Source organism: Styela clava, chromosome 11 (assembly GCF_964204865.1).
Source record: "Styela clava chromosome 11, kaStyClav1.hap1.2, whole genome shotgun sequence".
NCBI lineage: Eukaryota > Metazoa > Chordata > Ascidiacea > Stolidobranchia > Styelidae > Styela > Styela clava.
In genome coordinates, this window is record NC_135260.1 from 11,524,800 (window position 1) to 11,549,573 (window position 24,774).

Consider the following 24,774-nt stretch of genomic DNA (forward strand, 5'->3'; position numbering starts at 1 on the left):
TACATAAAGTCAAAAACCTTGAAGTGTAATTTATTTTTATACATCACCAACCTTGATCTACATTTTGAAAAAAAAGTCAGAGAATCAAGATGCTCAAAAATCAATTGAAGCTTTACCAGCGTTGACAGATTTAGGGTAAATTGGGTTTCTGTAACCACACGAGAGATAACTTCCGGGTATACGTTCCAGACAGGTGAACAAATAAATTCGGAGAAAATCATGGTCAATTACAATCAGTCTATCGCGATATGATAAGAATTAAATATTAGGGCTTTTCATGATAGATCAAACCAAACACAGTTTAGCACACGCTTGAAGACGATGAAACACCCTTCATTTACATTTTGTAATATAATTTGGGAGTGGTTTGTGCTTCTTGATTTCCAAACTAGGATGAAATCAAAATTTGGAAACTTGAATTAAAATCGTAAAATGAATCAAGATAATGGGATTATTATAAATTTAAAATTATTATATTTTCGAACATGGTGGAGTATTCATCAATATTAGAAACAAGGATAAAATGTCATAACCTTGATAAAATAGTTTACATTAGTGACGTTTCAAAACAAACGTCATGTTTACATTATTATTTATTATTACTGCGATATAGAGCAAGATCATGCAAAAATTTGTATAATCAGCGGAATAGCAGGCTCAAGCTTACAATATTTAACGATGTTACAATGAAAGAAACAGCAGACCCGTCTTTAGTAAATTATAACGGTTTTGTATATATCGTTTACCATTTATGTGAATTCATCATTTAGTTGTTGCATAATACAATTACCGTTGATGTAAACAGTGATGAAATATAAAGAATGGGGACACTGATAATTACAACGTTTATACCGCAGGTACCGCATGTTCCTCGTGCTGTTGGATTTGTCGAGATAACAACCATGTACAAATGTATTATGGCTTTACAATGCCCCTAGTCAATACATTGACTGCTAAATATCTTACTTGGCAAGGGAATGATTACAGAGTGATGTCAACGTATCTTGAAACGTTATGAAGTTCACATTGACTTGTATACAGGTATATAGACAAACAAAAATTTACAACAAATACGTATTGCCATTTATAAGATATAATTATGTGGAAATGCGCACAAAATAAAAAATATTTTATGTTTATTTTGCGTAGCTATGTGTTATCGTTATGGTGAATGAGTACGAAAAAAAATTTCGAATTTGGCTTTCAAGCTCGAATAAGTCAAGTAATCGACATGACGTGGATGCGCGTGAAATGAGTGGCCTTTTACTACTACTCCACATTTATTTTTGTTCGGTTTTGATTAATTTTTGGTAATATTTATAATTGAAAAGAACATGATCTCTAATTTATCAGCAGAGAAATTAGTGCTTTTTTTTTTTATTTAAGCCCAACTCCATGACTTGAAAACGCGATTTAATTTTTCACGTTTTACTGTTTGCCAGCAATGACGATAGCTCAATTTAGTGCAATCGTTATCCCTTATTGTTTCCATTGCCAACTTATATATGCCTTCGAGTGTGAAATTTGCAGATTTAAACTAACAACTTTAATCCAATAACTTCACGTTAAAAACAGTTTATGGAGTCTGAAAATTTGGATGCTCCATAGAAATATTTCGAGAATCACTATCTCGTGATCACGCAAACCTACTTAGCGCGGAAGTTCAACGCTTGGGTAATCTCTGTTACAGTGAGGTGAGGGTATCAACGTGCAAAAAGGAACATTTCTTATACGTCCTGTTTTACAGTTCAGTAAGTTTTCACTGTTTTTTTTTTTTTTTTCTATGACAACGATCCCCAACCCGTGGTAAACAGAAATTTGGCACGCGTATAACGGAATTTACTACTACAAAATGAAACTACTCTTCTAATGCAGACTTGCAAAATACGACAATCCAGTACAACTCTATAAATCAAGCCATAGGATTTACAAGATTTGCTTGCTCATGCGAATGAATGGTTTTAGTCATTTCTAAAATTGTTCAAGTTATCTAATTAAATCAAATGGCGTTTGACACTTATCTTATTTTTATCAAAAGTTTCTGGCAAAGCACATCATATAACATTTCTAAATTTCAGACAGTTATTGTGTGCAGTTTCGAAAAAAAGACAATGCATGGGTCCATAACATAAGGATCCTTGGAACTGGAAAAGTGCCTTGCAATGATGAAGTACGAAAGACGGTATACTAGTAAAAAAAAACATGAATGGGATTTTTAGGATTTTGACTGATTATTTTGTTTCTTCATTTTGTGTCATTTAAGCATGACTGCAATTTTAGGCAAGAACAAATATTTGGAATTCTCTCGCGCGCAAAAAAGTTGGCCGTGGCATCTCGATAATTTTGCCTTCATTTATTTAAAAAAGTTGGGTGGAAAACAACAGCAGAGAAAACTCCTATGTGTGGTACCAGATTAAAATCAGGAATACGATCGATTGTGATAAAATATAATATATATAGTAATGAGGATTGAGGCAACTATTTGCATTTAAGTGTTTATTGTAAAAATAGGATCTGATAATAATAAGGGGTAAAATCCAGGATTCAAATCCTATGCTCACCCCCGGACTATCAAGGTGTATTGAATCGGATAAGCGGATCCGTAATATTCCGTTCATCCAAACTATAGTAGCTCCATATCTAATTGAAGACGCTTGTACATAGCCTTGTTCGGGGAAGAGTATAAATACACCGTGTTAATAATTTGTGAACACTCTATGGTAATTACTATTTATGGCATCGAAAATTTTTAAATTGAAAATATGAATTTTTTGGGGATGACACAATTCAATCAATAACGAATGGATGAATAAAATTGCATGCACGTTATTTTCAGTCATGGTCTCTACAAATTAGTACAAACAAATAGATTCAGCACCCGATTAAATGTTTAAACCAATTGTTCAGTACGACGTCCTGCAATCATGCAGAAAGGACAATCGGCTTTTGTCATGCCACGTTATATTGGCCATCGCTGGAACCCATTACAGGTGGATTTAGCAGTTGAAACGTGACGGATTTACGGCCAACCGAAAAAACGCAAATGTTAAATCTCGTCAGGGGGCTTCTTAGTATAAGTTTGGTTCTGATTCTTAGTTTCTCATTATGTGAGTAAGTATCAAGTACGTAAGATATTTCCATAAATCACCTGTGATTTTTTTACTCCAGAAATTTAGTTAGATGAAAATTAGAATATCTCAGTGAGTAAGTCAAATAGGAGTAGATGATGGTCGATCAAAATAAAAACGGCAAATTGCGAAAAATTGCTATCCGTTTTAAGCAGGCAGTATATATACACTTTCTTCTTGTGTATACACTGAGGCCGGCGAATATGATCAGGTATAGTGATTACAGTATATGACGAATTTGTAAAACCTAGTCCTGTCAGTTGCTTTTTGGTATACGTACTGGCTAGAGTGGTGGTTCTCAAACTTTTTAGGCCTCGCTACCTTTTTAGAGTTTGTCAAGTCTTGCGCCCCGCCCTTAAAAATAACTAGCTAACAATAAGCTACAAATATTAGATAGTAAGGCGAAGATATGTATTATTCAAAAAACAGGTTAAGAATACGTGAAAAAACGTGAATAAAAAAATAAATGAAAAGTTTTATAAACAAATAAAGCGGGCAAGATCAAATCTTATACATAATAAAGAATTGTCTATGTCCTTTTGTGAGGCGCGCCCACCGTTTGAGAACAACTGGGCTAGAGTATACATTAAAGGGGTGAGTACATTTGCTACCACGATATTCACGGATAAACACGTTGTTGGAATCAGTACAAATGAGATGAAATCGAAACTAATATAAGTTATATCATCGTTTTCATCATTTTAAATTCGACCCTGGACTTTGAATCAAGCATTAGGAAAATCGAAATTGTTCCGAAAAAACAATTCAGGTTTACAATCGTTTAATCATCTCTCATCAATGTCGAAAACCAATTGTTTATTGAAAACAATTTTTCGCTCTAACGTCAGTTTATTTTATAGAAAAAGGCACAATAACAGTCTAACTTTGCCATAGTCCATTTCTTGCATTTGCTTGTTATCTATGATACGTCCTTGCGTGAAAAAAATAGTCGTAAAAAGATTTTAGGAAGATTAAATTTTAGTGATAATTTCTAAGATGCTACGATTGGGCTTTCATTAAAACTATATGCGCTGCTATTCAAATATTTATCAAAAATGGGGTTTACAAAGAAAATGAGTGGAACTGAGACAGTATATTTGCAGTAGACGCTAGCAGTATGAAGAATAGCTTTAATGTTTACCAAACCTGTGCTCTGTCATTAATATATTAGAATAAAGTAGTACGGGAAACGGTAGATTTTCAAGACTCTGAAACCAAATGCTCGACGACGTGGCGAAGTGTGACTCTTTTACTACGTTTTCATTTTGTTTTATGACGTTCAACATGTCTGGATTTATATTAGCTCTAGTTTATGAGATACTTTAACCAGATGAATAAATATCATTAAATCAAAATTTTGTTCTAACCAAAATGATTCTCAACTATTTTAGCTTATTTTGTCGGACTATTGTGACGTAATTAAGATGAGTCGAGGATTGGAATAGCTTTACGTTAAATGAGGCGCATTTTGTTTAAGTTCTATAGAATGGGTGACTATGGAACATGCTTTACAACTTACCAGAACTATATAATTTAATTGATAGTTTTGTCCTTTATGTAATTACCAATAGCCATAGAAAATTCAAATGCCACATTTCTTTATTGAATGTTTTAAAGTTGCTTTAATACTCTAATGTAAGTATAATTAAACTATGGAAGCAAACATATGGATGCTGTCAACAATGTTTCTTGGCGTTGTATTACCTCGTCTGACGATCCAACAAACGACTGTTTCAACAGAAGGTGAAGAGATTTGTCATAAATATAATTTATCAAACAATTAAACTTGTTGAATAAGTATTAAGTCAGTAGACTGTACATTTTTATATTAAGCACTTGGAGGTAATAAACCAGATCAGAAGCCTAACAAAGACTGTAATCATATGTGAAACTAGGTTTGTTATATCAACCATAAAACAGGCGTTTCGTGTTGTTATATTGCTTCAACACAATGCCAAAAGTTAAAGTTTTAAGGTGATATCTGTTGTGTAACATAGGACAGAACGGCGTCAAAGCAAAAATAGCAACTTTGATTCGTGGGAAAATCCACCCACCATCCCATATTTGAGTAATGGTTAAGACTATTTGCATAACTTGCTAGGGTATTTATATGATCTGATGTTGCCATTCGTAAATATAAACGCTTTAGATTTTTTTAAAGATCATCAGTTACTAAAAAACGAAATTTACTCAGGAGGGATTTGGTTGTACTCTCAATTGATTACCAAGTTTGCTATTAGTTAGCCAAGCGGTACAATCAGTATTTCAGAGTTAATCTGCGATGCGTTCAGTGTTGTTCAACCTTTTTTCATCACGGCCCACTTGGAAAGGCTAAATTTTTTCAGGACCACCAGGAACTGAGATAAAAAATAATGTAAAATTTAATAATAATATTAAAAAAGACTAATAAAACTGACGAAAAGTTCGATAAGATCGATTTGCTTGCATATTTTTGCACAAAAGATTGAATATCTGTTTTATTTCGGTGATGGTTGGTCTTAGTACTGGTTCCAAATCTTTTAAATATAATCAATATTTTGTTTCAACATACGTTAGTCTCGAAAAAGATTTTAACGCGACGCTTATTGATTCCTTTTCCCAATTCACCGGGGGTCGGGACCCCAGTGAGTAGAGCCCTGAAATTGAAAGACTTCGCCAAACAACATAATTCAAAAGAGGAAAGTCCTAGACCGTATTGAAAACAATATCAAAAATACTCACTAGATTTTCTCTTTTAAAATTTGAGTTGATTTTTTAAAATTCAGGTTTGACGCCAGCGTGTAGTTCAGAAGGGCTTGATGTCACTGGAACGCGAGGAACAATTATGTCTCCCAACTATCCAGAAAATTATCCAAATGCACTCAACTGCAAATGGCGTATAAGCACAGCAAATGGAACGGTATACGTTCGTTGTTACTAAAACATGATGTATAACTGTATATATATATATTTAAAATATCAAGTCAATTGTCATATAACAACAATAATTGCCGACCGTAGTGAATATTCCTAGATATTTATCGTTTGTAAGTTGCATTGGTTTTTTCATATACTGTATCTTCTGAAGCCCCATGTACTCTACTCCCAGGGGATTATTTCTAATTCAGATGAGACTTTCCTTTAGTATTGTCGTTGTATCATTCTAATTTGTGTTTTTCTTCTTGAAATTCGAAAGTTTAGTTGTACCATCAAGTGGTGAACCAGTTCCCTTTTTGAAGTAAAATATGAAAACCTGGTTTATGTCTGAAACTAAAAACGATTCATTCTAATTAATTTTTTACAACTGAGTTGAATATTCCGATGTCTGCGCGTTCGCAGAAAAGAAATATAAACACGCTAAATACGAGCCGTCGATGACTCAATTCTGCCACTGTCAAGTTTTTTCAGTAATCCCTGAAATAAGAACATGTGAAAACACTAGGTCAGAGTCGGCACTGTGTCTTACAGCGGTAAATCTAGCATAATTGCGAGACCCATGGTACACAGACACAGACCTTAACAGAAGATTGCGTGTTCACATCACGTCAGGGTCACCAAAACATCTAATGATTAATAGGCAACGTTTTGTTGACAAAATAGTGATACGACTCCGTTCCAACAATCAAATTTCGTAGGTCATCCCAATGTTAATGAATAGATGTTCAAAAATCTCCATATGATTTTATTTGTAGTTTTCGGCGAGATACAGAATACAATCCTAAAACTTTCATCAAAGACTATACCTACATTGAAAAGATATTGACACAAACATGTGCATGAAAGCTTAAATTATGTAATGTGATTTTTACAAAAATCAATTTTAAAAATTTAGAAAAAATTAATTTTGTTTTTATAATTTTTACTCGAATTAGGGTAAATTTGGATTTATAGAGACACACAGAAATGCAGGAATTCATCGGAGCTATTGACCAAGTGCAAAATAACTATAACCTTTCAATAAACTTTTATTTTGCATATGTAGACTCAATATTCCGTAAATTCAAAATTTCATTTTTCTAGCATTAAAACTTTTTTATTAGAGAATCGCAGTGAAGTTTGAACCGTTCTTTGAAATTGAACCGGATGGTACCGGATGCTACGATTATATTGAATTCTCAGAAGATACTGGGTACGAATCGGTGAGTATTATCTTATTTTCTTTTTTATCAGCGATTTGCCTTTTTCATCTCCATTTCTTTGATTTTATTTAAAACCTACAAATAAAAAATTTTGTGGAATGTTTCTAAAGTGTATAATAAAACATTCGGCTTGTTATAACAGCGAGAAGCTCATCACATGTGTAAGTATTTCTCGAAAGAAATACTGAGCAAAGAGAAAACTATTTTTCAAAACCAAACGCAACAGAAAAAGACCGTAGCAAATAACCAACGGATGGATTAATGTTTCCACGACCGTTGATCCCAGAAAAATTCCTTCTATACTTCACTATTACAAAATGCTCAATGTTTATTCTGAGAGTAGTTTTGTGAGTTGGCGCTTTCAAACTTATTTATACCCAACATTTTGATTCAAAATCTTCAACCACCTGCCGATTGAAGGAACTAATAGCTACTAATAGTCTAGTCTATCGCAGCTATTTCATGACTACTCTTCATCAATGTAACTGAACTAAAACGAAAAACGAACTGACTATTGAGTTAATTGAGTTATTCCAAAATTTTGCAAATACTACTGAAAAGTGACGAATAATTAGGAAAGCTACTAGATAAACAAATATTCCGAGATAAATTCATTCTCTCCAAGTTATAGGCTGTATGGCAAATTCCGAATCGTGCTTTATTAGAGCTCAATACTATCACTCCTTACTCTCGCAAAGAGAGAGTATACAAGATTTTTTTGGATCAGACGATGTCATGATGATTATTATTCTTTTTCTAACAGATATTTTGTGGGTTCGAGCCACATCCAAGTTGGACATCGGAAAGTAATTCATTGGGAGTGACATTTTTTACGGATGTATTTGTCACTTTTGCTGGATTTTCTTTCAATTGGACCGCAGTTGGTACGTATTACGAAAAACGAAGCGTTCACTTCTACCACCATTTCATCACATATTTACCATACGTGCATTAATTAGGTCAATATGTCCCTGTGATTGGTTTCACTAATAGTTGATTTGTACAAATAAATACACGCTGGAGAAATCGAAATGTAGTTTGGAAGAGAGAACAAAATTCAGGACTTGAGGATATCTTTTATATCAGTGATCGACAAACTGCATCCCGCGGGCCAAACAAAGTTTTTTGACCCTCGAACGATTTATTTACACACAAATTCCTCTTTTCTTCTTATTTAGTTAGACATGTTGCCTATTGTGTGTGAACGGCCAGAAAACTGTCTGAGTGATGGATTCTATGTTTTCAGTAATTTACTGTAGGACTTTTTACAATAAAAAAAAGTCACATACGATTATATTTACCAAATATTCGATTGTAAAACATATTTGATTCTGAAATGAGCAGGTATTCAAAAATGCCAAGCCCTACTAAACAGCAATATACTTTCTCATCGTTTCTCACATAGGAATAATATTTTCTTTTTATGATAAAAGTACTTTAAATCAAAAGTTTTTCTTACGATATTTCAGACAAAGCAGACGTGACGAAAGCAAATACAACAACGATCGTTGCCAATTCGGGAACAATTTCATCACTAAACTATCCTGATAATTATAATAACTTGTGGGAAGAAGCATGGATTGTCGATGTTGAAATTGGAAAGGTATAGAATTTGGGTACTGATAAGCTAAATTCAATATTTTTGATTACATTCGCAACTCGTGGAACATTGAATTGATCAAACATTCATTGTCCTATACATCAAAGTATATAAATACTATTACTTTATGGTATTTACTTGAATCTTATATACAGGGCTGGCAAAGCACGACGAAATGAAAAGTGTTTCCATTAATTGACTGAAAAATAGAAAAACTTTTTGGTGAAATAAAGGGTATAATAGAGCACGCGAAAAAAAAGTACTAATCCTGACTTCTAGCGACTTCTCACGTCTTTTTATGCACTGAAAATTTCATATCGATTTGCCAATTCTGACCAACAACATAAACAAGGATTTAGCAAAGTGATTCATATGTGCATTTCGTGTCCAAAAACAAACATAGTTGACTGCATATTCCAACATAAATTAGCCTATATTACCGTTAGCCACCATTTCAATTGAATCCATCATATCATTGGCATCATGCACAACTTCATCTTCCACTCAGGGTTAAATCTTTCCTCCTAAATGTGATTTATTGCTCTTATTTCAAGAGATTCTTATATATTTTAGTTCATCCTTATTGAATTTGATACAATATATGGCATCGAGAAAGGAACCGGGACAACGTGTCCGTTCGATTCACTAACTTTTTCGGAAGGAGTCGAACCACCGAGTCCGTGGGTAATGAGTGCAATTTTATTTTCACGTATTATTTATTATTCAGTTTGTTAATTTTGGAATTAAGAATTAACGATTTAGAAGATGGATATATACATAGATAGAAAAACAAGATACTATTCAAAATTTGAAAGTGAATGAACAAACACACAATATTATTTCAGACCTTTAAAATAGTCATATGTTCGGATGAAAATCACGGCAAACTACTCATCAAAGATGACGGCATGTACGTCGTATTCAAATCGGATGTTGATGTTACTGGATCTGGATTTTCGTTTAATTTTTCTGCAATCGGTGAGTTGAATCATATTTAAGGGTTGCCCGATTGAAATAAAGTAATTATTAAAGTATCTGAATTAGTCTCTCTAAACACTTTTTACAGGACAGCCTTTCAGAATTCAGCAACTCTTTCCAATGGGAATGTATTGGTTTTCAGTTTTTATGAACTCCTTGTAGGAACGTTATTTTGTATTGAACCTCATTAATGTATTATTATAATCATATTAACCTACCATGCGGGTTTTCTAACGAAAGATTCCTTGGAGTAAGTTATTCTTGAACGGGTTATGATATTGCCACATTCTTTCCATATATATATATATTTTATAATTGCTCAGTTGTTGTTAAACTATCTGTATACTTTAATTATATTTTTTTTTAATTACACCATGATTTATATTCTTTAATCTAATGTATACACATGTGCAATTTAGCATTAATGTTGTGAATCTTTTTTAGACCCACCAACATGTGCTGAAACGAATTATCTCACTGGTACATCAGGCACCGTATCCACACCTATGTATCCACTCCCGTATGAACGCGACCTAAATTGCTCTTGGTTCATTACAACTCCTGAAAACACGGTAAAAAAATCTAACTTGTTCATCATCAGCCATTATTTCCATGATCAACACGTGACCCTATACATTATTGTTTTGGTCATTATGTTGCCATCTTAAACATCGCACGTTTCAGAAACAATTTTTTTACAACGAATTTTCTTACAAATGCACAGAAGTTATCAATCTCTTAAACAATTGAGAATTACTTTCATCAAGGTGTTACATTACAAAACTGCACAAAGCAAAAAATATTAAAATAATGAATTATAAAACGTTATTAATTTGGTTTCTGTGGAAGTAACTACTTATCTTATTCAATGCTTTTGTGCCCTTGAATCCGTATGCATATATTGCAAGGATGCTGTAGCTATATTGAATATTGATTTGAGATTCTTGCTGCGCATTAACACAAATATATTTCTGTCACTTAGAATTGAATCACTCTGAATTGTAAAACACACTGTATATTTTTAAAACATCAATCATGATATTTTTGTACTATCTAAATGCCAATATATTCAAATATACGATTATTTCAATAACGTAAACAGAATAATATTTTGTGACTGTGAAAATCTTGAGGATAATTATTTTCATTCAGCAAGTTGCGATCAAGTTTAGTCTAGACTTTAACATAGAAGACACGGATACCTGTTTTGGGGATTATCTTGAAATATATGATGGGCCTTCAACACAATCAGAGAAGGTAAGTTTTATTCAAATACTCAAATAATAAAAATGACGTTTTTTGATTTTCGTTTTTGCGATTATTTTACGTAACATGTGCAAGTTTGGCCTCAAGGCTTGGGAGTTGACGTGCCAAATATCGTATGTCTTGTCTGACTACATTAAACTGTTTCAGTAGTAGCATGCGAAAGTTGTTGTCTCACTCCATGACTAGTGTGATAAATTTCATTCGCAACGGGAGCAGTGGCACCACAATGCCCAATTTTTCTAATTCCAAGCAAGCGAAGATTCGGACTTGGCGAAAATTTAAATTAGATACTGAAGTTTGACCATTCATGTGACATTTATGGTTTTTAGATAAATCATGGATACTTGGCAAGTTTTTTTGGAGAAGTTTCCAACACTTATGACTAAAAAGTAGGCAGGCCTTAGATCTGAATTGTATTTGGATTGAATAAATCTTAAATAAATCATGGAACATTTATTCTGGATACAATGAGATTATCAAATTAACGAATTTTTGTGGCGATTTCATTAAGAATGTGCTCACGGAGCCGAGCTTACTGGCAACGGTAGAATGTCTGTATGCTTGTGTGTAGTTATCTGCATATTCAGCACTCATTTTTTATGTGAATGACCTTAATACCGAGAAGTCGATCGCGAGCTATTTTGAAGATTTTAGTCGATTGCGGCCGAATGCAAGTTGGCCAATCTTGCATCCTACTTCAAGTGCAAATATCAAACCTATCTTCAAAGGTGTTCTATTCATTAGCAAGTGAAAATTTTAATTTAACTTAATCTAAGGATGCTCGAACGTTTTTAAAAATTATCTCACAACAAAACTAATTGTACTTTTTGTACTGCTCTTACTTTTATAGTACCTGGACAGACGATTTTGTGGTCCATACCCTCCGAAAGGATTTCTGTCTACAACAAATCAAGTGACAATTAAATTTTTTTCATCTCCCAATGTTTTTGGTGACGATAATTTTATGGGGTTTTCTCTCAACTGGACGGCAGAAGGTTAAAATGCTTATTTACATTGAAGAATAAATGTATATTTAATAAAAATGTGCTAAATCTATTTGAAATTCGTTGCAACCTATTTTTTTATTATTCATCTACTTTATTATATATATATATGTATTTTTTCTCATTAATTTCATCTAACAGATTCATAAACTCTCAATTTAGTGGAAACAATGAGTCATTACAAAATTTTATGCATAAAAAACTATAAAAAATATCTTTCTTCAAGAAATCTGTAAAACTGGTGACTTTCATTGTTGGGATGGTACATGTATCAACGAAACAAAAAAATGTAACGGTGTTGTTGACTGTCCGGTGGATAACGCTGACGAAGTGGAATGTAGTAAGTTACACAAAACTTTGAATGAATAAAAGATTTAGTGTGATCCAAGGGCGGTTTAATTCACTCTCAATTCGCGCAATTTCTACATTGCATTAGCATGCGTGATTCTGAACTTCCCAGTACCAATTGACGTAATAGAAGATTTTGGAAATCAATTTATCAAAATGACAAATGTATTCAGAGATGACAATTCCTTTTTTTTCAGTTTCTGATTAGATTACTTGATAAGAAGGTTGTTACCTTTAAGCTTAGTAGACACGTTCCTAAATTTTAATAAAGAGTTGTCTATTTGCACTTCAATTGTTTAAATCCAGTCGAATACAAGATAATATTAGTATGAACTTGGTCATATACATGTTCTAAAAACAATGGAAAAGTTGTCCGACTCGAACCTAATTATTATCTCACTTACAACTCTTAGTCACCATAAAGCAAAGAAATATATGACACAATTTTTTTTTTTCAGAGTTGGAAAGTGTGAGCAAATGTGGAGTTTCAGACATTGCTCCAGAATTCAGATGGGTTCGTATACGTAACTGTGCATACATTATCTTATCGAGCAGAAATTAGAAATATAAATTAGTATTATGTTGAGGCCTGATAATTTGAGTATGATAAGAAATTTAGATTAGTTAAATTTTTTAATGGAGAGATGACATTCAAGTAAAAAAAATTGAGTTGGAAAATCGAATATCTTAACTACAATTATGGCCAATTGTTGGTGGAATTGACAGGTACGGTTTACAAGTAAAAGGGGTAACAATGAACAGTTGCATTTTGCGAATGAATAAACTTATATACAGGATCCAAGAATAGTAGGAGGACATGACGCTGTCCCGGGATCTTGGCCATGGCAAGGCAGACTGTTGTACTATAGACTGGATAAATGGGAGTTTACTTGTGGTACAGTGCTGATTGCAGACAGATGGGCGTTAACAGCAACACATTGCGTGGACAAAGGGTGCAAATTTTTATTTTGTATCCATTGTTTATCCTATTCCGTCATTTCTTTATTTTTTTATATTCATGTCGTCATGTGTTTTCATTTCAGATTTGATGCATTGGTGGTGTTTGGTAATTACAATACTAGCGAATATAACGAAAAAACTGCACAAAACGTCACGGTTGAAAATATCTTCGCTAAACCCGGATTCAAGTAAGCCACGTATTTCATTTCCGACAAGTTGATCATTAAGTGTCAAAATTACAAACATTCATTTTTATTTCAGCTGGAAAGACGAAAATGGATGGAGCGAGGGGAAAGATATATCGTTGTTGTTACTTTCGTCTCCAGTAAACTTTACTGTATATGTAAAACCCATTTGCCTTCCCACCATGTTTCCTTCCACAGGAACATACATAGTTATCACTGGTTGGGGTCGTACATGTGAGTGAATTTGAACTTTCGCATTGAATAAGTTTGGTCGGATATCGGAAAATTGATCTGTTGCTAAAAACGAAGTTGCATTTTTCGACCCTGTAGATTCTCTACATAAATATGAGTGTCATCCTCATGCGTCAAATTGTATATATTTTCGCATTCTTTTTCTTTTTTAAGTTGCTGCAATGTAAACATGTGATACAAATGTATATAAGTAAATCCCAATCTATAAAATGCTGGTTAGAACAAAATTATTGTCAATATTCAACAACATGAAAAAAAAAAGTTACATATATTACCTTTTTCAGATGTGGGCGCACCGGGTTCTGATGTTCTTAAGCAAGCATCATTACCGATATTTCCCCAGGATAAATGTCTTAAACCAATCATCGAGGGAGGAGTAACAGCAGACGATATATTTTGTGTTGGATTTCCAACTGGGGGTGTTAGCACATGTAGTGTATGTGAAACCGACTGTTTGACTACATTGAAAAATATTTCTGGACTAGTGACCATAAGTAGAGTCAATTCAATTTGTGTGTTCAACAATACAAATATCTAAGATTCAACAATAAATTTTTTCAGCGGTTCAGTTTTTAGACTGCCTCTCGCTCGTTTTTATTAATTTTAACATGTCATTTGACATTAGAGATTTTTGTCCATAATGTGTTCAACTGAAAGCAGACTTTACTCCTGACTATTATAGTGTGGATTCGAAATCTGCTCAAAGAGTTATTACTCTGATTGAGTCAATAATAGTAGTCATTTCATAAATAGATACCTGCTGTTATTCAGTTGAATTCAAGTAAAATTACACTTTCCAATATACACCTTTTTAGGTTTAGGAACATAAAATAAAATTACAAATTTCCACTTACAACTTTTCCATCTGGTATTGTAGGGCGATTCCGGTGGACCAGTAGCCCATCTCAACAATGGCAAATGGGAAGTTATTGGACTAGCTTCATTTGGTCTCAGATGCGGAACAGTTCCCGGAAATCCGTCAGCATATGTAAACGTGTCGGCTCATCTAACATTCATAAATAATCGTGAGTTATTCCGGTTAATAAACGGAATGTTTGTTCAATATATAAATAATATTCGTTCATGAATTATATGAAAAAGCTTGAAAAATGAATTTAGTAGCGATAATGACGATAAATTATACTTCGCGACATCCACTTCTCGTTAACTAACGCTCAACTCCACGCCCCGACTTACCTTCGTTAGAAGAAACGAGTATTGTGACGTTTTCCGTTACCATCCCCTGTTATTACAATTTCGAACTTTTTAATTTGTTTAAATTCAAGTTATTATCGAATATACTCACTCTTATCTATTGGTTTATAGTTTACGCAGATTTAACCCTAATTTGTATCTGTTTTAACTATTTATCACCCAATCTATAGCAACTCTTAATTATTAGCTGAATCCAGCTTAATTAGTTGAGCCCCAGCTGATATTTAGATTTGTTGGTTTGTTGTCGATACTATTCTAAATGATAATAAACGTATTTTTAGTTCTGGAAACCAAAAATCCTCGTCCAGTTTTACGTGAGTAAACTTGTATATTTGACTCAAAATATTATATATACATTTTGTTAATGTCACTTATGGTTAACTATTCTGACATCATTCCAAAAAATAACTAACTACAATTTCTTTAATTCTTGTCTGTCTGTTATTTTTCCAAATGGTATGCGTAGAGTTTTTACTCATGACCAGGCTGTAAACCATTAATCAGTTTTATGGAATTGCTAGAACTGAAAATTTTCAATTTGCCATCTCATACATAATTAATTATACTCAGATGTGGAAGGGGTTCTATAAACAACACCCTCATGAACACAGAGATTAGCTCATTCAAATAAATCATTTATTTCCTAAAACAGAATCAGAAAATCAAGTCTACTCTATCATGACATGAGCCTATCAGAAATGTCTTAAATAAGCAATAGCAGTCGTTTGTTTTATATGCTGATATATCATGTATATTATTTTAACTGAAATTTATTCATACTTTGTAAACTAAAACTTATTTTTTCTCTACTGAGAAAGCCGATCATTCAAATACAAAACTCAAGAGCCTTGCTATACATACTAACACAAATATATTTCTGTAACGTTTCGTCTCACCAAGGCCAGAATTTATCCCAAATGGTAGTTGAAGTATACACACTTGAAATACACAATATATGCATACGAATCAATCGAGGCAAAAGCACGAAAGAAGGATACGACGAACTAAAGAACTGTTTTTACACTATAGAATAATGCTACATAAATGAAGCATAATATCATAATATTGTTATTATATAATAAATAAAATTCATAAATTTTCATCAACAGAGTCTTTTGTTATCAAAGATCAGACAAATGGTACTTTAATGTCACCGAACTATCCCTCCAATTATCCGGCGAATACTTACGTACGATGGTATATAATTGGACCTGAAAATACGGTAAATTCTTGAACAAAAGTTTACAATATTTCGTCGTTATATTTGTGATTTATGAATGCCCAATGCAAAAATTATGATTTTGCACGACAGTTTTCAGATTTAGATCTTGCCAATTTCATCATGAAATATTCTGATTAAACAAACGAATAATGAGGTGGGATTTGTCTAAATACAGAATATAAAACATGATTTCGAAAAAAAATGCGGTTTCAGAATTACTGAATATTTATTTTGTGTTTGTTTCCTTTATCTACAGAGAATAAGCGTAAGGTTTGATCCCAAATTTGACATAGAAGGGGTATTTAACGATGTTTCACCGCTTTGTTCTGCTGACTATCTTATTATCTACGATGGAGCTGATACAGGATCACTCACGGTATTATTTTATATATATATATTTAGCTGGTTTCACTATCAAATCTAATAAATACATAATATTATTTACTCAAATTATATCAATTTACGACAATTTTCTGAAGTCATTTCAGAGATTTTCTTTGAGTTTCGATGCAAGGTTTGCAAAGTATGTTCAATTACTGAATCAGATGTCCAAAGCAATCAATGTTCTTAGCCTTCGACAAAATGAGAACGAATTTTAGAGAAACAGTCCAATTGGATGAATTCAACAAATCTATGGGAAAAACTCAACATTTATATTTACATTTCAGTATCGATATCAGAAAAACTGCGGAACTAGAGCACCTCCTAATTTTGAATCCAACTCGAACTCAATTATTGCAGAATTCTGGTCAGATGGAGCTTTTGAAGCTGCTGGGTTTTCCTTTAATTGGACGACAAATGGTAATGCATTCTGATAACTAAAGTTATAAAAAATATTAAAATTCAAAAAAGTGTTTGTAAATTGACCTCATTAACTTTCAATAGAAGATCAGAGAAGATATCGGTTATTTAAAATTGAAAGGCCAGAGCACAAGAGTGAAAGCAAAGACGGAACACGTATCGAACAATATATATTCGGTTTCAGTTAAATTACTCAGTGCGCCCAAAACTTGAAATTACAAACAAACCGGTAAAATTAATTGGAAACAAAACTCCCCACCAAAAAACAAGCGTTCGCTAATGTTGTTGTCATTAAACAAAAGCGCGATGTTCAAATGAATGGACACGAAAGCCAACGATAAGCAGTAGACTATCTTATCTTACAGTGTCATGCCTTACCTGGTCTACTGCACGGTACGATCTTAACAATTCTGACTCGCGTAGCACAAGATAAGTTGCAAAACCGCTGTATATAATATTATTAATTTTGAAGAGATCATCAAACAAAACGGAACGTAGTGTGTGTACCCGGTTAGAGTTAGGACATAATTTTATTCTAATTTTCCTTATTTTAGTTCTATTACGAGTTCGGAGAATAGCAAAGTGACATTCGTAGTATTTGTACCTGAAATTATGGCCTAACTCTAACCCGGTACACATACTATGTTCCGGTGTCCGCCATCTGTTTCACATACTACCTGATTACCCGATCTTTAACCATTGGGAATTTCAAAACAATTGGTCTATTATTTAAAGAGAAAAGCGATTATTTCATAAACGAACAAGGAAATGGAAAACAAGAACGACAAACTAACAAAACGATTAATATGTACATTTCGTGTCCGATACCAAAATTTGATTTTTTTTATCAGATGACTGTGAAATTACTGAAGAAAGATGCCACAATAAAACATGTATTCCAATCAGTAAAAAATGTGATGGAAAATATGACTGCGACGACAAAGAAGATGAATTTGAGTGTGGTAAGTGTTTGTATAATACCAATAATCCGTGTCATAAAAATGTCTTCTCGATATATTATTCTAAGGATTTATTTTCATTACTCATAATGAATAAACAACATCTGTAACCTGAGATTTCCTGAAGGTCGGGTTTTTGTGTTATAAAACAGCGTAAATCTTTCATTATACCATAGTCTGGTGCTATTTTTTAGCGTTCACGATATTCCATAGATGTGTTTCTTCTATTATTACAAAACATGGGAGAAGATTCAAATCATTTAATATTATATTACAGATTGTTTATATTTTTAGTTCTGGGAAATCCCACCACAACTGAATGTGGTAAACCCGCTATATCACCATCGTTTCCATGGGTAAGCAGTCGATATTGAAACAGATTTTAATTACTCTTTATTATTGATCTGCATTGATATAGTTGGCTCATCACGCAGGTATAACATTCTGTTTTTGGGTATTTGAAAAGCTATTGTAACGTACTGTCAGTCTATATATAAATTTTCCCAGTTGAAATATCCTTTAATATCGTCTGATATAAATCTCAATAGCTAATTCCGTATAATAAAACACCTAATCAACTGTAATTGCAATATACAGTACTCGGAGAAACACTAATATCATTCTTCTGACTAGCAAAAAAAATATCGAAACCAAAATCAATGATCATTAATCAGAAATAACCGCACTTGGTTTCCAACTGAATTTTGCAGACATGAAAGATCCTAAACATTAGAAATCTGACTAAAACAACAACAGCTTCATTGCTGTAACCGGTAGCCTATCTTGACTGGATACACATTGAGAGTGCTACAGCGCCTTCAAATAATGATGATATAAATTTAAAAATACAAGTCGTCACACTTTCATATTTGCTTTGCACGACATCCAAGAGTAAGTAATCATGCGGGAATTTCGAGCATATTATTTCAGGCTAACCATCTATAATTATAATCGATGCATCAGATATTGGTATTTCTATTGCATTTAGTTCAAGTTCTAACTAACAAACGCATTTAAATTACTTACATTCTAACCACTTAAAGTTGTCTCTCTAGCTGGACAGAGTCTAGAGACATTACCGCGATAGTCGAATCGATCCCTAAAATGCATTTCTTTCACGCGGAAATATTAACTTAATATGTAGTGAATAAAACAATATTTTTATAGCATATTTGTATTAGGCCCAAATCCTCTAGTTTAGGGCATCTTACCCCCAAGCGACCCTCGTTGTTTAAGACAAGACTTGGAAATTAACATGCCAAAATGGTCATGCTTCTAGACGAGGTTGCTGTCGCCAGTTTACGGATTCTAATCAATTGTCGGTATTGATAAAAAGAGCGCGATGCTCAAATATATGAACACAAAGACCAAATTTAATTTGATTTTAAATTTAATGTTCCTATCAAATTAGAAACAATTTCAAATTAAAACACGCCTGTTAAAACAAACTGTTACCCAATGTCAGTTTAACCCAATATGCATTAGCCAGTGGTTCTCAAACTGTGGGTCGCGACCCCGGATGGGGTAGCGTGAAGATTTTCCGGGGTCGCCTAATTTCTGTCTAACATGCGCACACAAGTTACCAGGATTTGAAAGTTTGGAAGTGAAATTTGTTTTGGTCGGCGGGTTCCGTAAAAGTGATAACTTCGAATTTTTCAGCAATAACTCGAACATTTATTGTCCAAAATGCGCCAAAATTGCTCGTAAAACTTCCATGTGGTACTTAACCTTTCCAGCTGCTCAACAGGTACCGGTATTAGTGAATGTAATTGAGCACTATTTTCCTTTCAATAGTTTGATCATGTTACATCCAAATGAGTAGCTGACCCGCTGGTACACAAATCGGATTTTGCCAGGCTGCTATAAATTATGTTGGTTTGTTAATTTCCGACCACCAAAACCACCCCCTGGCTGCGTCCTTTTATTGACAAGTATGGTATTGTTTGCCAGACGGTGTCTTGGCAGAGTAATTACACTTTAGGTTTCAATCAGGTTTTAATTCGCGCACGTGTCTAAATTCTACGAGTAGTCTACGTGTTTTGGCCCCATCGGCTCCACATAAAAGTGAACATTTTCATATTGCAATATTACGTAGTTACTATAGTAGACGTAATTTCCGTGCATTCCGAGCAGTCAAACACAAAACCACAACAAGTTCTAGCACAATACAATAGGATTTTAAATTTATGCATATTTAGAAGCGATCTTGCTATGTTCGAAGTATCGTACGCTTCCTTACAATCTACCACATTTCATCAAGTCCGTCTAAGTTTAGCCAAAGATTCGTTATAATTCTGATTTAAGAGATTTTTACACCATGGTTTACATACAATGCCATGTGTCTTCAAATCTTTTGAGGTTTCCCCGTTTTTCCGGCGCATTGTCGAACTTGTTCGTATATTTTTTGGGCCAATATTCACCGTCAACGTCCACTTGCTTGATATACAGGTATGTTCCTATTGAGATAATTAAACTGATATACTGATTTTCGAAGTTGCTGAAAGTTTTTAGTTGTGGGGTCGCGAGTATCTGTAGGTTTTGATTTTATGAAAATTGGGGTCGCGATAAAAAAGTTTGGGAACCACTGCATTGGACTACCGGTACCATCTGCTTCACGGCTTTGGCTGACTTTGAACGGCGAACCGCCACAAGGTGCATAATTTTAAATTTTGATTACGTGGTCCCACACAAAAAAACGAATTCCCTAGAGCCCACGTACATTTTTGAACTAAATAAAAGTAATAACCTTATAGCAAAAAATACAATCTTTAACCAATGAAAATTTCAGAGCAATTGGTCTGTTAGAAATGTGAAAGACAATTTTTTTCACAAGAAGAAGAAAAAGAAGAGTAACAAAAACAACATAATATTAGCAATACGAACCTTATGTACATTTTGTGTCCAATAAAGTACACGATACACATACTAATTTTGCATTACTAACTCTTCCCATTTCTATTAATACACTGTTCAGAATCCTCTTGTTATTGGAGGCCACGACGTAATACAAGGATCTTGGCCATGGCAGATCGGTTTATTCCGTCTAACAGAAACTGGTTGGCGATTTACTTGTGGTGGTACCTTGATTTCGGAATATTGGGTTTTGTCAGCCGCACACTGCTTGAGTTTGTGAGTATTTATGTGCTATTATTTCATATTATATTTATTTTTTGTTAACTCCAAAGTTAAAAGTGTAGTCAGACTATTTAGCTCAAACCAAATTTAATCTGTAGAGTTTTTTTTTGTTAAAAGCAGTACGGTTGTATGCAGAATTTCAACATTTAATGTACGATTTTTGGTTGGTACTCTATTATAAGAATAAGGAATAAACAAGCATTATCTGTAATCTGCATGTTTCAAATTGAAATTTGTTATTTTGTTGAATGCAGCTCTGAAATATATCAGGTGGCGATCGGTGCTCACAACTTTGATGAATTCAACAAACATGAAAAACGACTAAACGTTTCTTTTGTATTACCACATCCGGAATAGTGAGCTATCTATTACCTATTAGTTTTTTTTTTAAATAAAATATGATTTTTTATTTCATTGAAAAAAGTAATTTTTGTTGCTTTGAAACCTTCAGATTTGGAAACACTTATATATATATAACTAATTGAATATCAATTTTCGTATATAAAAATGAAATACTCCAATTCGTTGCAAGTTCTGTATGTTTCCTCCTTATTACCCTTGAATGAATATTCCTCAGTCACTATGGTCATAGAAAAATCGTGATAAAATTCTATAGACACTACATATTATTAAACGTGGTTTATGGGCGTCTATGCAAATGAATATTATACGTATTTGGAAATCCATTTCACTTTAGCTTTTCTACAAATGATATTGGCTTCGTTCGTTTGGAAGAACCTGTGGATTTCACATCGGAATGGTACAAACCAGCTTGTTTACCCGAGTCAAATGATAACAATCTACCACCAGTAGGAAGCCTTTGCGTCATAACTGGATGGGGCGTCATAGGTACTCAATTCATTTACTGCTATTATAGTGGTTGGTTGTAATGAATCGTGATGAGTTGTAAAAAGTCTATAATTATCTCTACGTTCACTGCTAATTGAGTGAAGGATTTACTTATAGATTGGCTTACCATACGTACCGGTTTAGTCGTGACAGTCCCGATTTTAACAAGTTGTCCCACCGTCCCGACCGGTAGACCTGAATGTCCCTGTTATACAGTATGGCAGTAATAAATGTTTTCTTATTTGACATTGATATACAAAAAAATTTAAACGGTGGCAGCCGATTTACCACCAATTTGCAACTTACTTCACTAGTTCAAATAAAGATTGAGGTTATCATAGTTATGATGTAGAGTAAGAACCATGCATTAATTCAACACCCAACTGTACTGCCGTTGAATCATTAAAATGCCGAAAACAAAGTGCAAGTTTACTAATGAGTTAAAGACAGATTTCCTTTGTTTGAAGCAAAGACCAATATGGAATGTTTTGTCAAGATCAAGTCAATACTGCAGTAGTGATAATTTTCATAACTAGTGAATAAAAATTTTTATTACATTTTTTTTGCGGATAGGCCGCCAGAAAAAAAAAATAAAAAAATACTCAGCAATGAAATTGTATCACGATTTATCTTCATTCAGACTCTTGAGATTGAGTCGCTGCTACGAGGGAGTGTGTTGGTAACGTTATATACATATACAGCCAAAATACATCAGGGTCCTATCCATATGCAGTCAACTCATCATACATATATATATACCAATAATTTCATTGTCGTTAGAAACACATTCTTCACAATATGAGCGGCCATCTGTTGTGGGTATTATGGCATCATACGTTGGCTATTGCTGTACTAAAAAACTAATCAATATAAAGAAATTTTTGTGAATGAAAAAGCGCAACCACCACCCTCTAACAAAATGTACAATATTTAATATAAAGTTGGTAATACTTTGGGATTCAACTAGAATTAGCACAAAAAGTGACCAATCAAAATGAGGTATGCTGACCCACGAATTGTATTAAATTTAGGTCCAGATAATTTGCTATCTTAGCTGAAGGTGTAAAAATCGCAAAACGTGAAAAAAATGGAACATTTAAATGAAGTATATATAATCTTTACATCATAATGTTGTTTAACATTTGTAGGTGGCACGAGGCAAGAAAACATTCCTTCTACAATGCAGCAATCGTTCGTTTATGTTCTTAATGGAAGTGTATGCAAAGAAGACTTTTACCTTGGCTTACCAGAAGAAACTCCTTTGGATGCTTATATCTGTCTCGGTGATTTGGATCAACGAACAGGCGCTTGTTATGTCAGTTTGTGAATGTAATTCGATTGTAATTATCATAATTGAGTAATCCTAGATTTGAGATTGCGCAACATATTTTTGCAATATTACCGCTATAATATTATTAAGTAAACTATGTCATGCAATCAAATAATGTACTGCTTTACAAGCGTACTGAAGACGGGTCTTTGCACCACGGATAATATGGCATCTTAGCATGAGGTTACAACCTGTCAATTTTTGACTGACAATCTTTACCCCCTCACTGTCTCTTTTAATCTAAAAATCGTGTTCATAAGTAGAAAATATCCGAATGTGAATCGCCACATTATTCGAAGTTTTTAATTTTGTTTTAACTAAATCAGTTTTACTGAAATCATCACGAGGAAGTTACAAATTTAATATTGTAACTAAAAATAACTACCATTGTCATAAACGCACCCGTTAAAATTTTTTGGCGTACACCGTTTAGAACAGCAATTTTGTATTTATTTTGATTTATTATGTCTGTTAATAATTTCGCCACATCGATCGGCATGATTAGTTGAGTACCCTCTTTTCCTACGTATTCACCAGTTGTTTAGATCTACACATATTGTAAGCTACACATCAGAAATTGGTTTTTATCAATTATTAAAATTGTTGTTTATATTAGGGTGATTCTGGTGGTCCTTTAGTATGTCACGTTGGTGGTGTTTGGCGACAATATGGCATTACGTCATGGGGTATTTCTTGTGGACAGAGATCATTCTATGAAAGAATATCAAACTCTCTCGACCTAATCAATGATGGTAAGTTTAACACAGTGGTTCCCAAGCCGTTATCACAGTTTAAGCATTTGTATATTCTTAACAGTTATACCGGCATCTTAATTGTACGTACGGCCCCATTGCGAGGGTTTCCCGCTTCCGGTCCGCAAATATTCTTCCGCTTCTAATTTGGCCCCTGGTCAATCAACTTTAGAAACCACTGGGACTCAACACGTCACTGTTATAGTACGATGAGGTGGAACTAAGACTCAACATGTTACTGAAAAATTGAGAAATAATCATGAAAATAGTTGTCTAGTTGTATAAGTATTGGTATGTAGGGGGATGTTACATTCTTTAACAATATCATCAAAACAAACATGCCTTCATTTTTTCTATAAAAAATAACATATTTGATCGTAACGTATTCATTAGTTTCGTGACCCCTGTATTATTTAAATATGAAAAAATATGCAGACTTTTGCTGCCACAGATGGAAATAACTCTCAAATATTTTAATGTAAAATTTGATCGACAATTGTCGGTGTCGTAACAAAACTGTGACTGTTGTTTATGCACCCCAAGTGCTGATCAAATTTAACACTAAGCTAAGAAAGATTTTGTTATGTTATTTTTGCTAAGTTTAATTGAATTTTTTCTTTTTCAGTTTTGAATCTTGAAGGTGAGTACATTACTTTTTATCCATCAAAAATA

General features: G+C 33.5%; 1 protein-coding gene across 2 annotated transcripts in view; it reads left to right on the forward strand.

Moving 5' to 3' along the window:
- Positions 1-4,723: 4,723 nt before the first annotated feature.
- LOC120348119 (transmembrane protease serine 9-like) overlaps positions 4,724-24,774 on the forward strand; it is a 29,788-nt gene continuing 9,737 nt past the window's right edge. For both annotated transcript variants that reach the window (XM_078117596.1, XM_078117595.1), the window contains exons 1-29: positions 4,724-4,871; positions 5,894-6,027; positions 7,148-7,246; positions 8,010-8,130; positions 8,716-8,849; positions 9,420-9,530; positions 9,692-9,824; positions 10,269-10,396; positions 10,977-11,081; positions 11,941-12,085; positions 12,321-12,434; positions 12,901-12,956; positions 13,238-13,395; positions 13,486-13,590; positions 13,664-13,821; positions 14,124-14,275; positions 14,717-14,864; positions 15,336-15,368; positions 16,164-16,276; positions 16,533-16,652; positions 16,945-17,077; positions 17,929-18,039; positions 18,331-18,392; positions 21,011-21,165; positions 21,426-21,527; positions 21,869-22,020; positions 23,169-23,335; positions 23,967-24,102; positions 24,728-24,742. In XM_078117596.1, the coding sequence (XP_077973722.1) occupies positions 4,781-4,871; positions 5,894-6,027; positions 7,148-7,246; positions 8,010-8,130; positions 8,716-8,849; positions 9,420-9,530; positions 9,692-9,824; positions 10,269-10,396; positions 10,977-11,081; positions 11,941-12,085; positions 12,321-12,434; positions 12,901-12,956; positions 13,238-13,395; positions 13,486-13,590; positions 13,664-13,821; positions 14,124-14,275; positions 14,717-14,864; positions 15,336-15,368; positions 16,164-16,276; positions 16,533-16,652; positions 16,945-17,077; positions 17,929-18,039; positions 18,331-18,392; positions 21,011-21,165; positions 21,426-21,527; positions 21,869-22,020; positions 23,169-23,335; positions 23,967-24,102; positions 24,728-24,742 (3,391 nt within the window). In that variant the 5' untranslated portion in view covers positions 4,724-4,780. The remainder of the gene's footprint in view (positions 4,872-5,893; positions 6,028-7,147; positions 7,247-8,009; positions 8,131-8,715; positions 8,850-9,419; positions 9,531-9,691; positions 9,825-10,268; positions 10,397-10,976; positions 11,082-11,940; positions 12,086-12,320; positions 12,435-12,900; positions 12,957-13,237; positions 13,396-13,485; positions 13,591-13,663; positions 13,822-14,123; positions 14,276-14,716; positions 14,865-15,335; positions 15,369-16,163; positions 16,277-16,532; positions 16,653-16,944; positions 17,078-17,928; positions 18,040-18,330; positions 18,393-21,010; positions 21,166-21,425; positions 21,528-21,868; positions 22,021-23,168; positions 23,336-23,966; positions 24,103-24,727; positions 24,743-24,774) is intronic.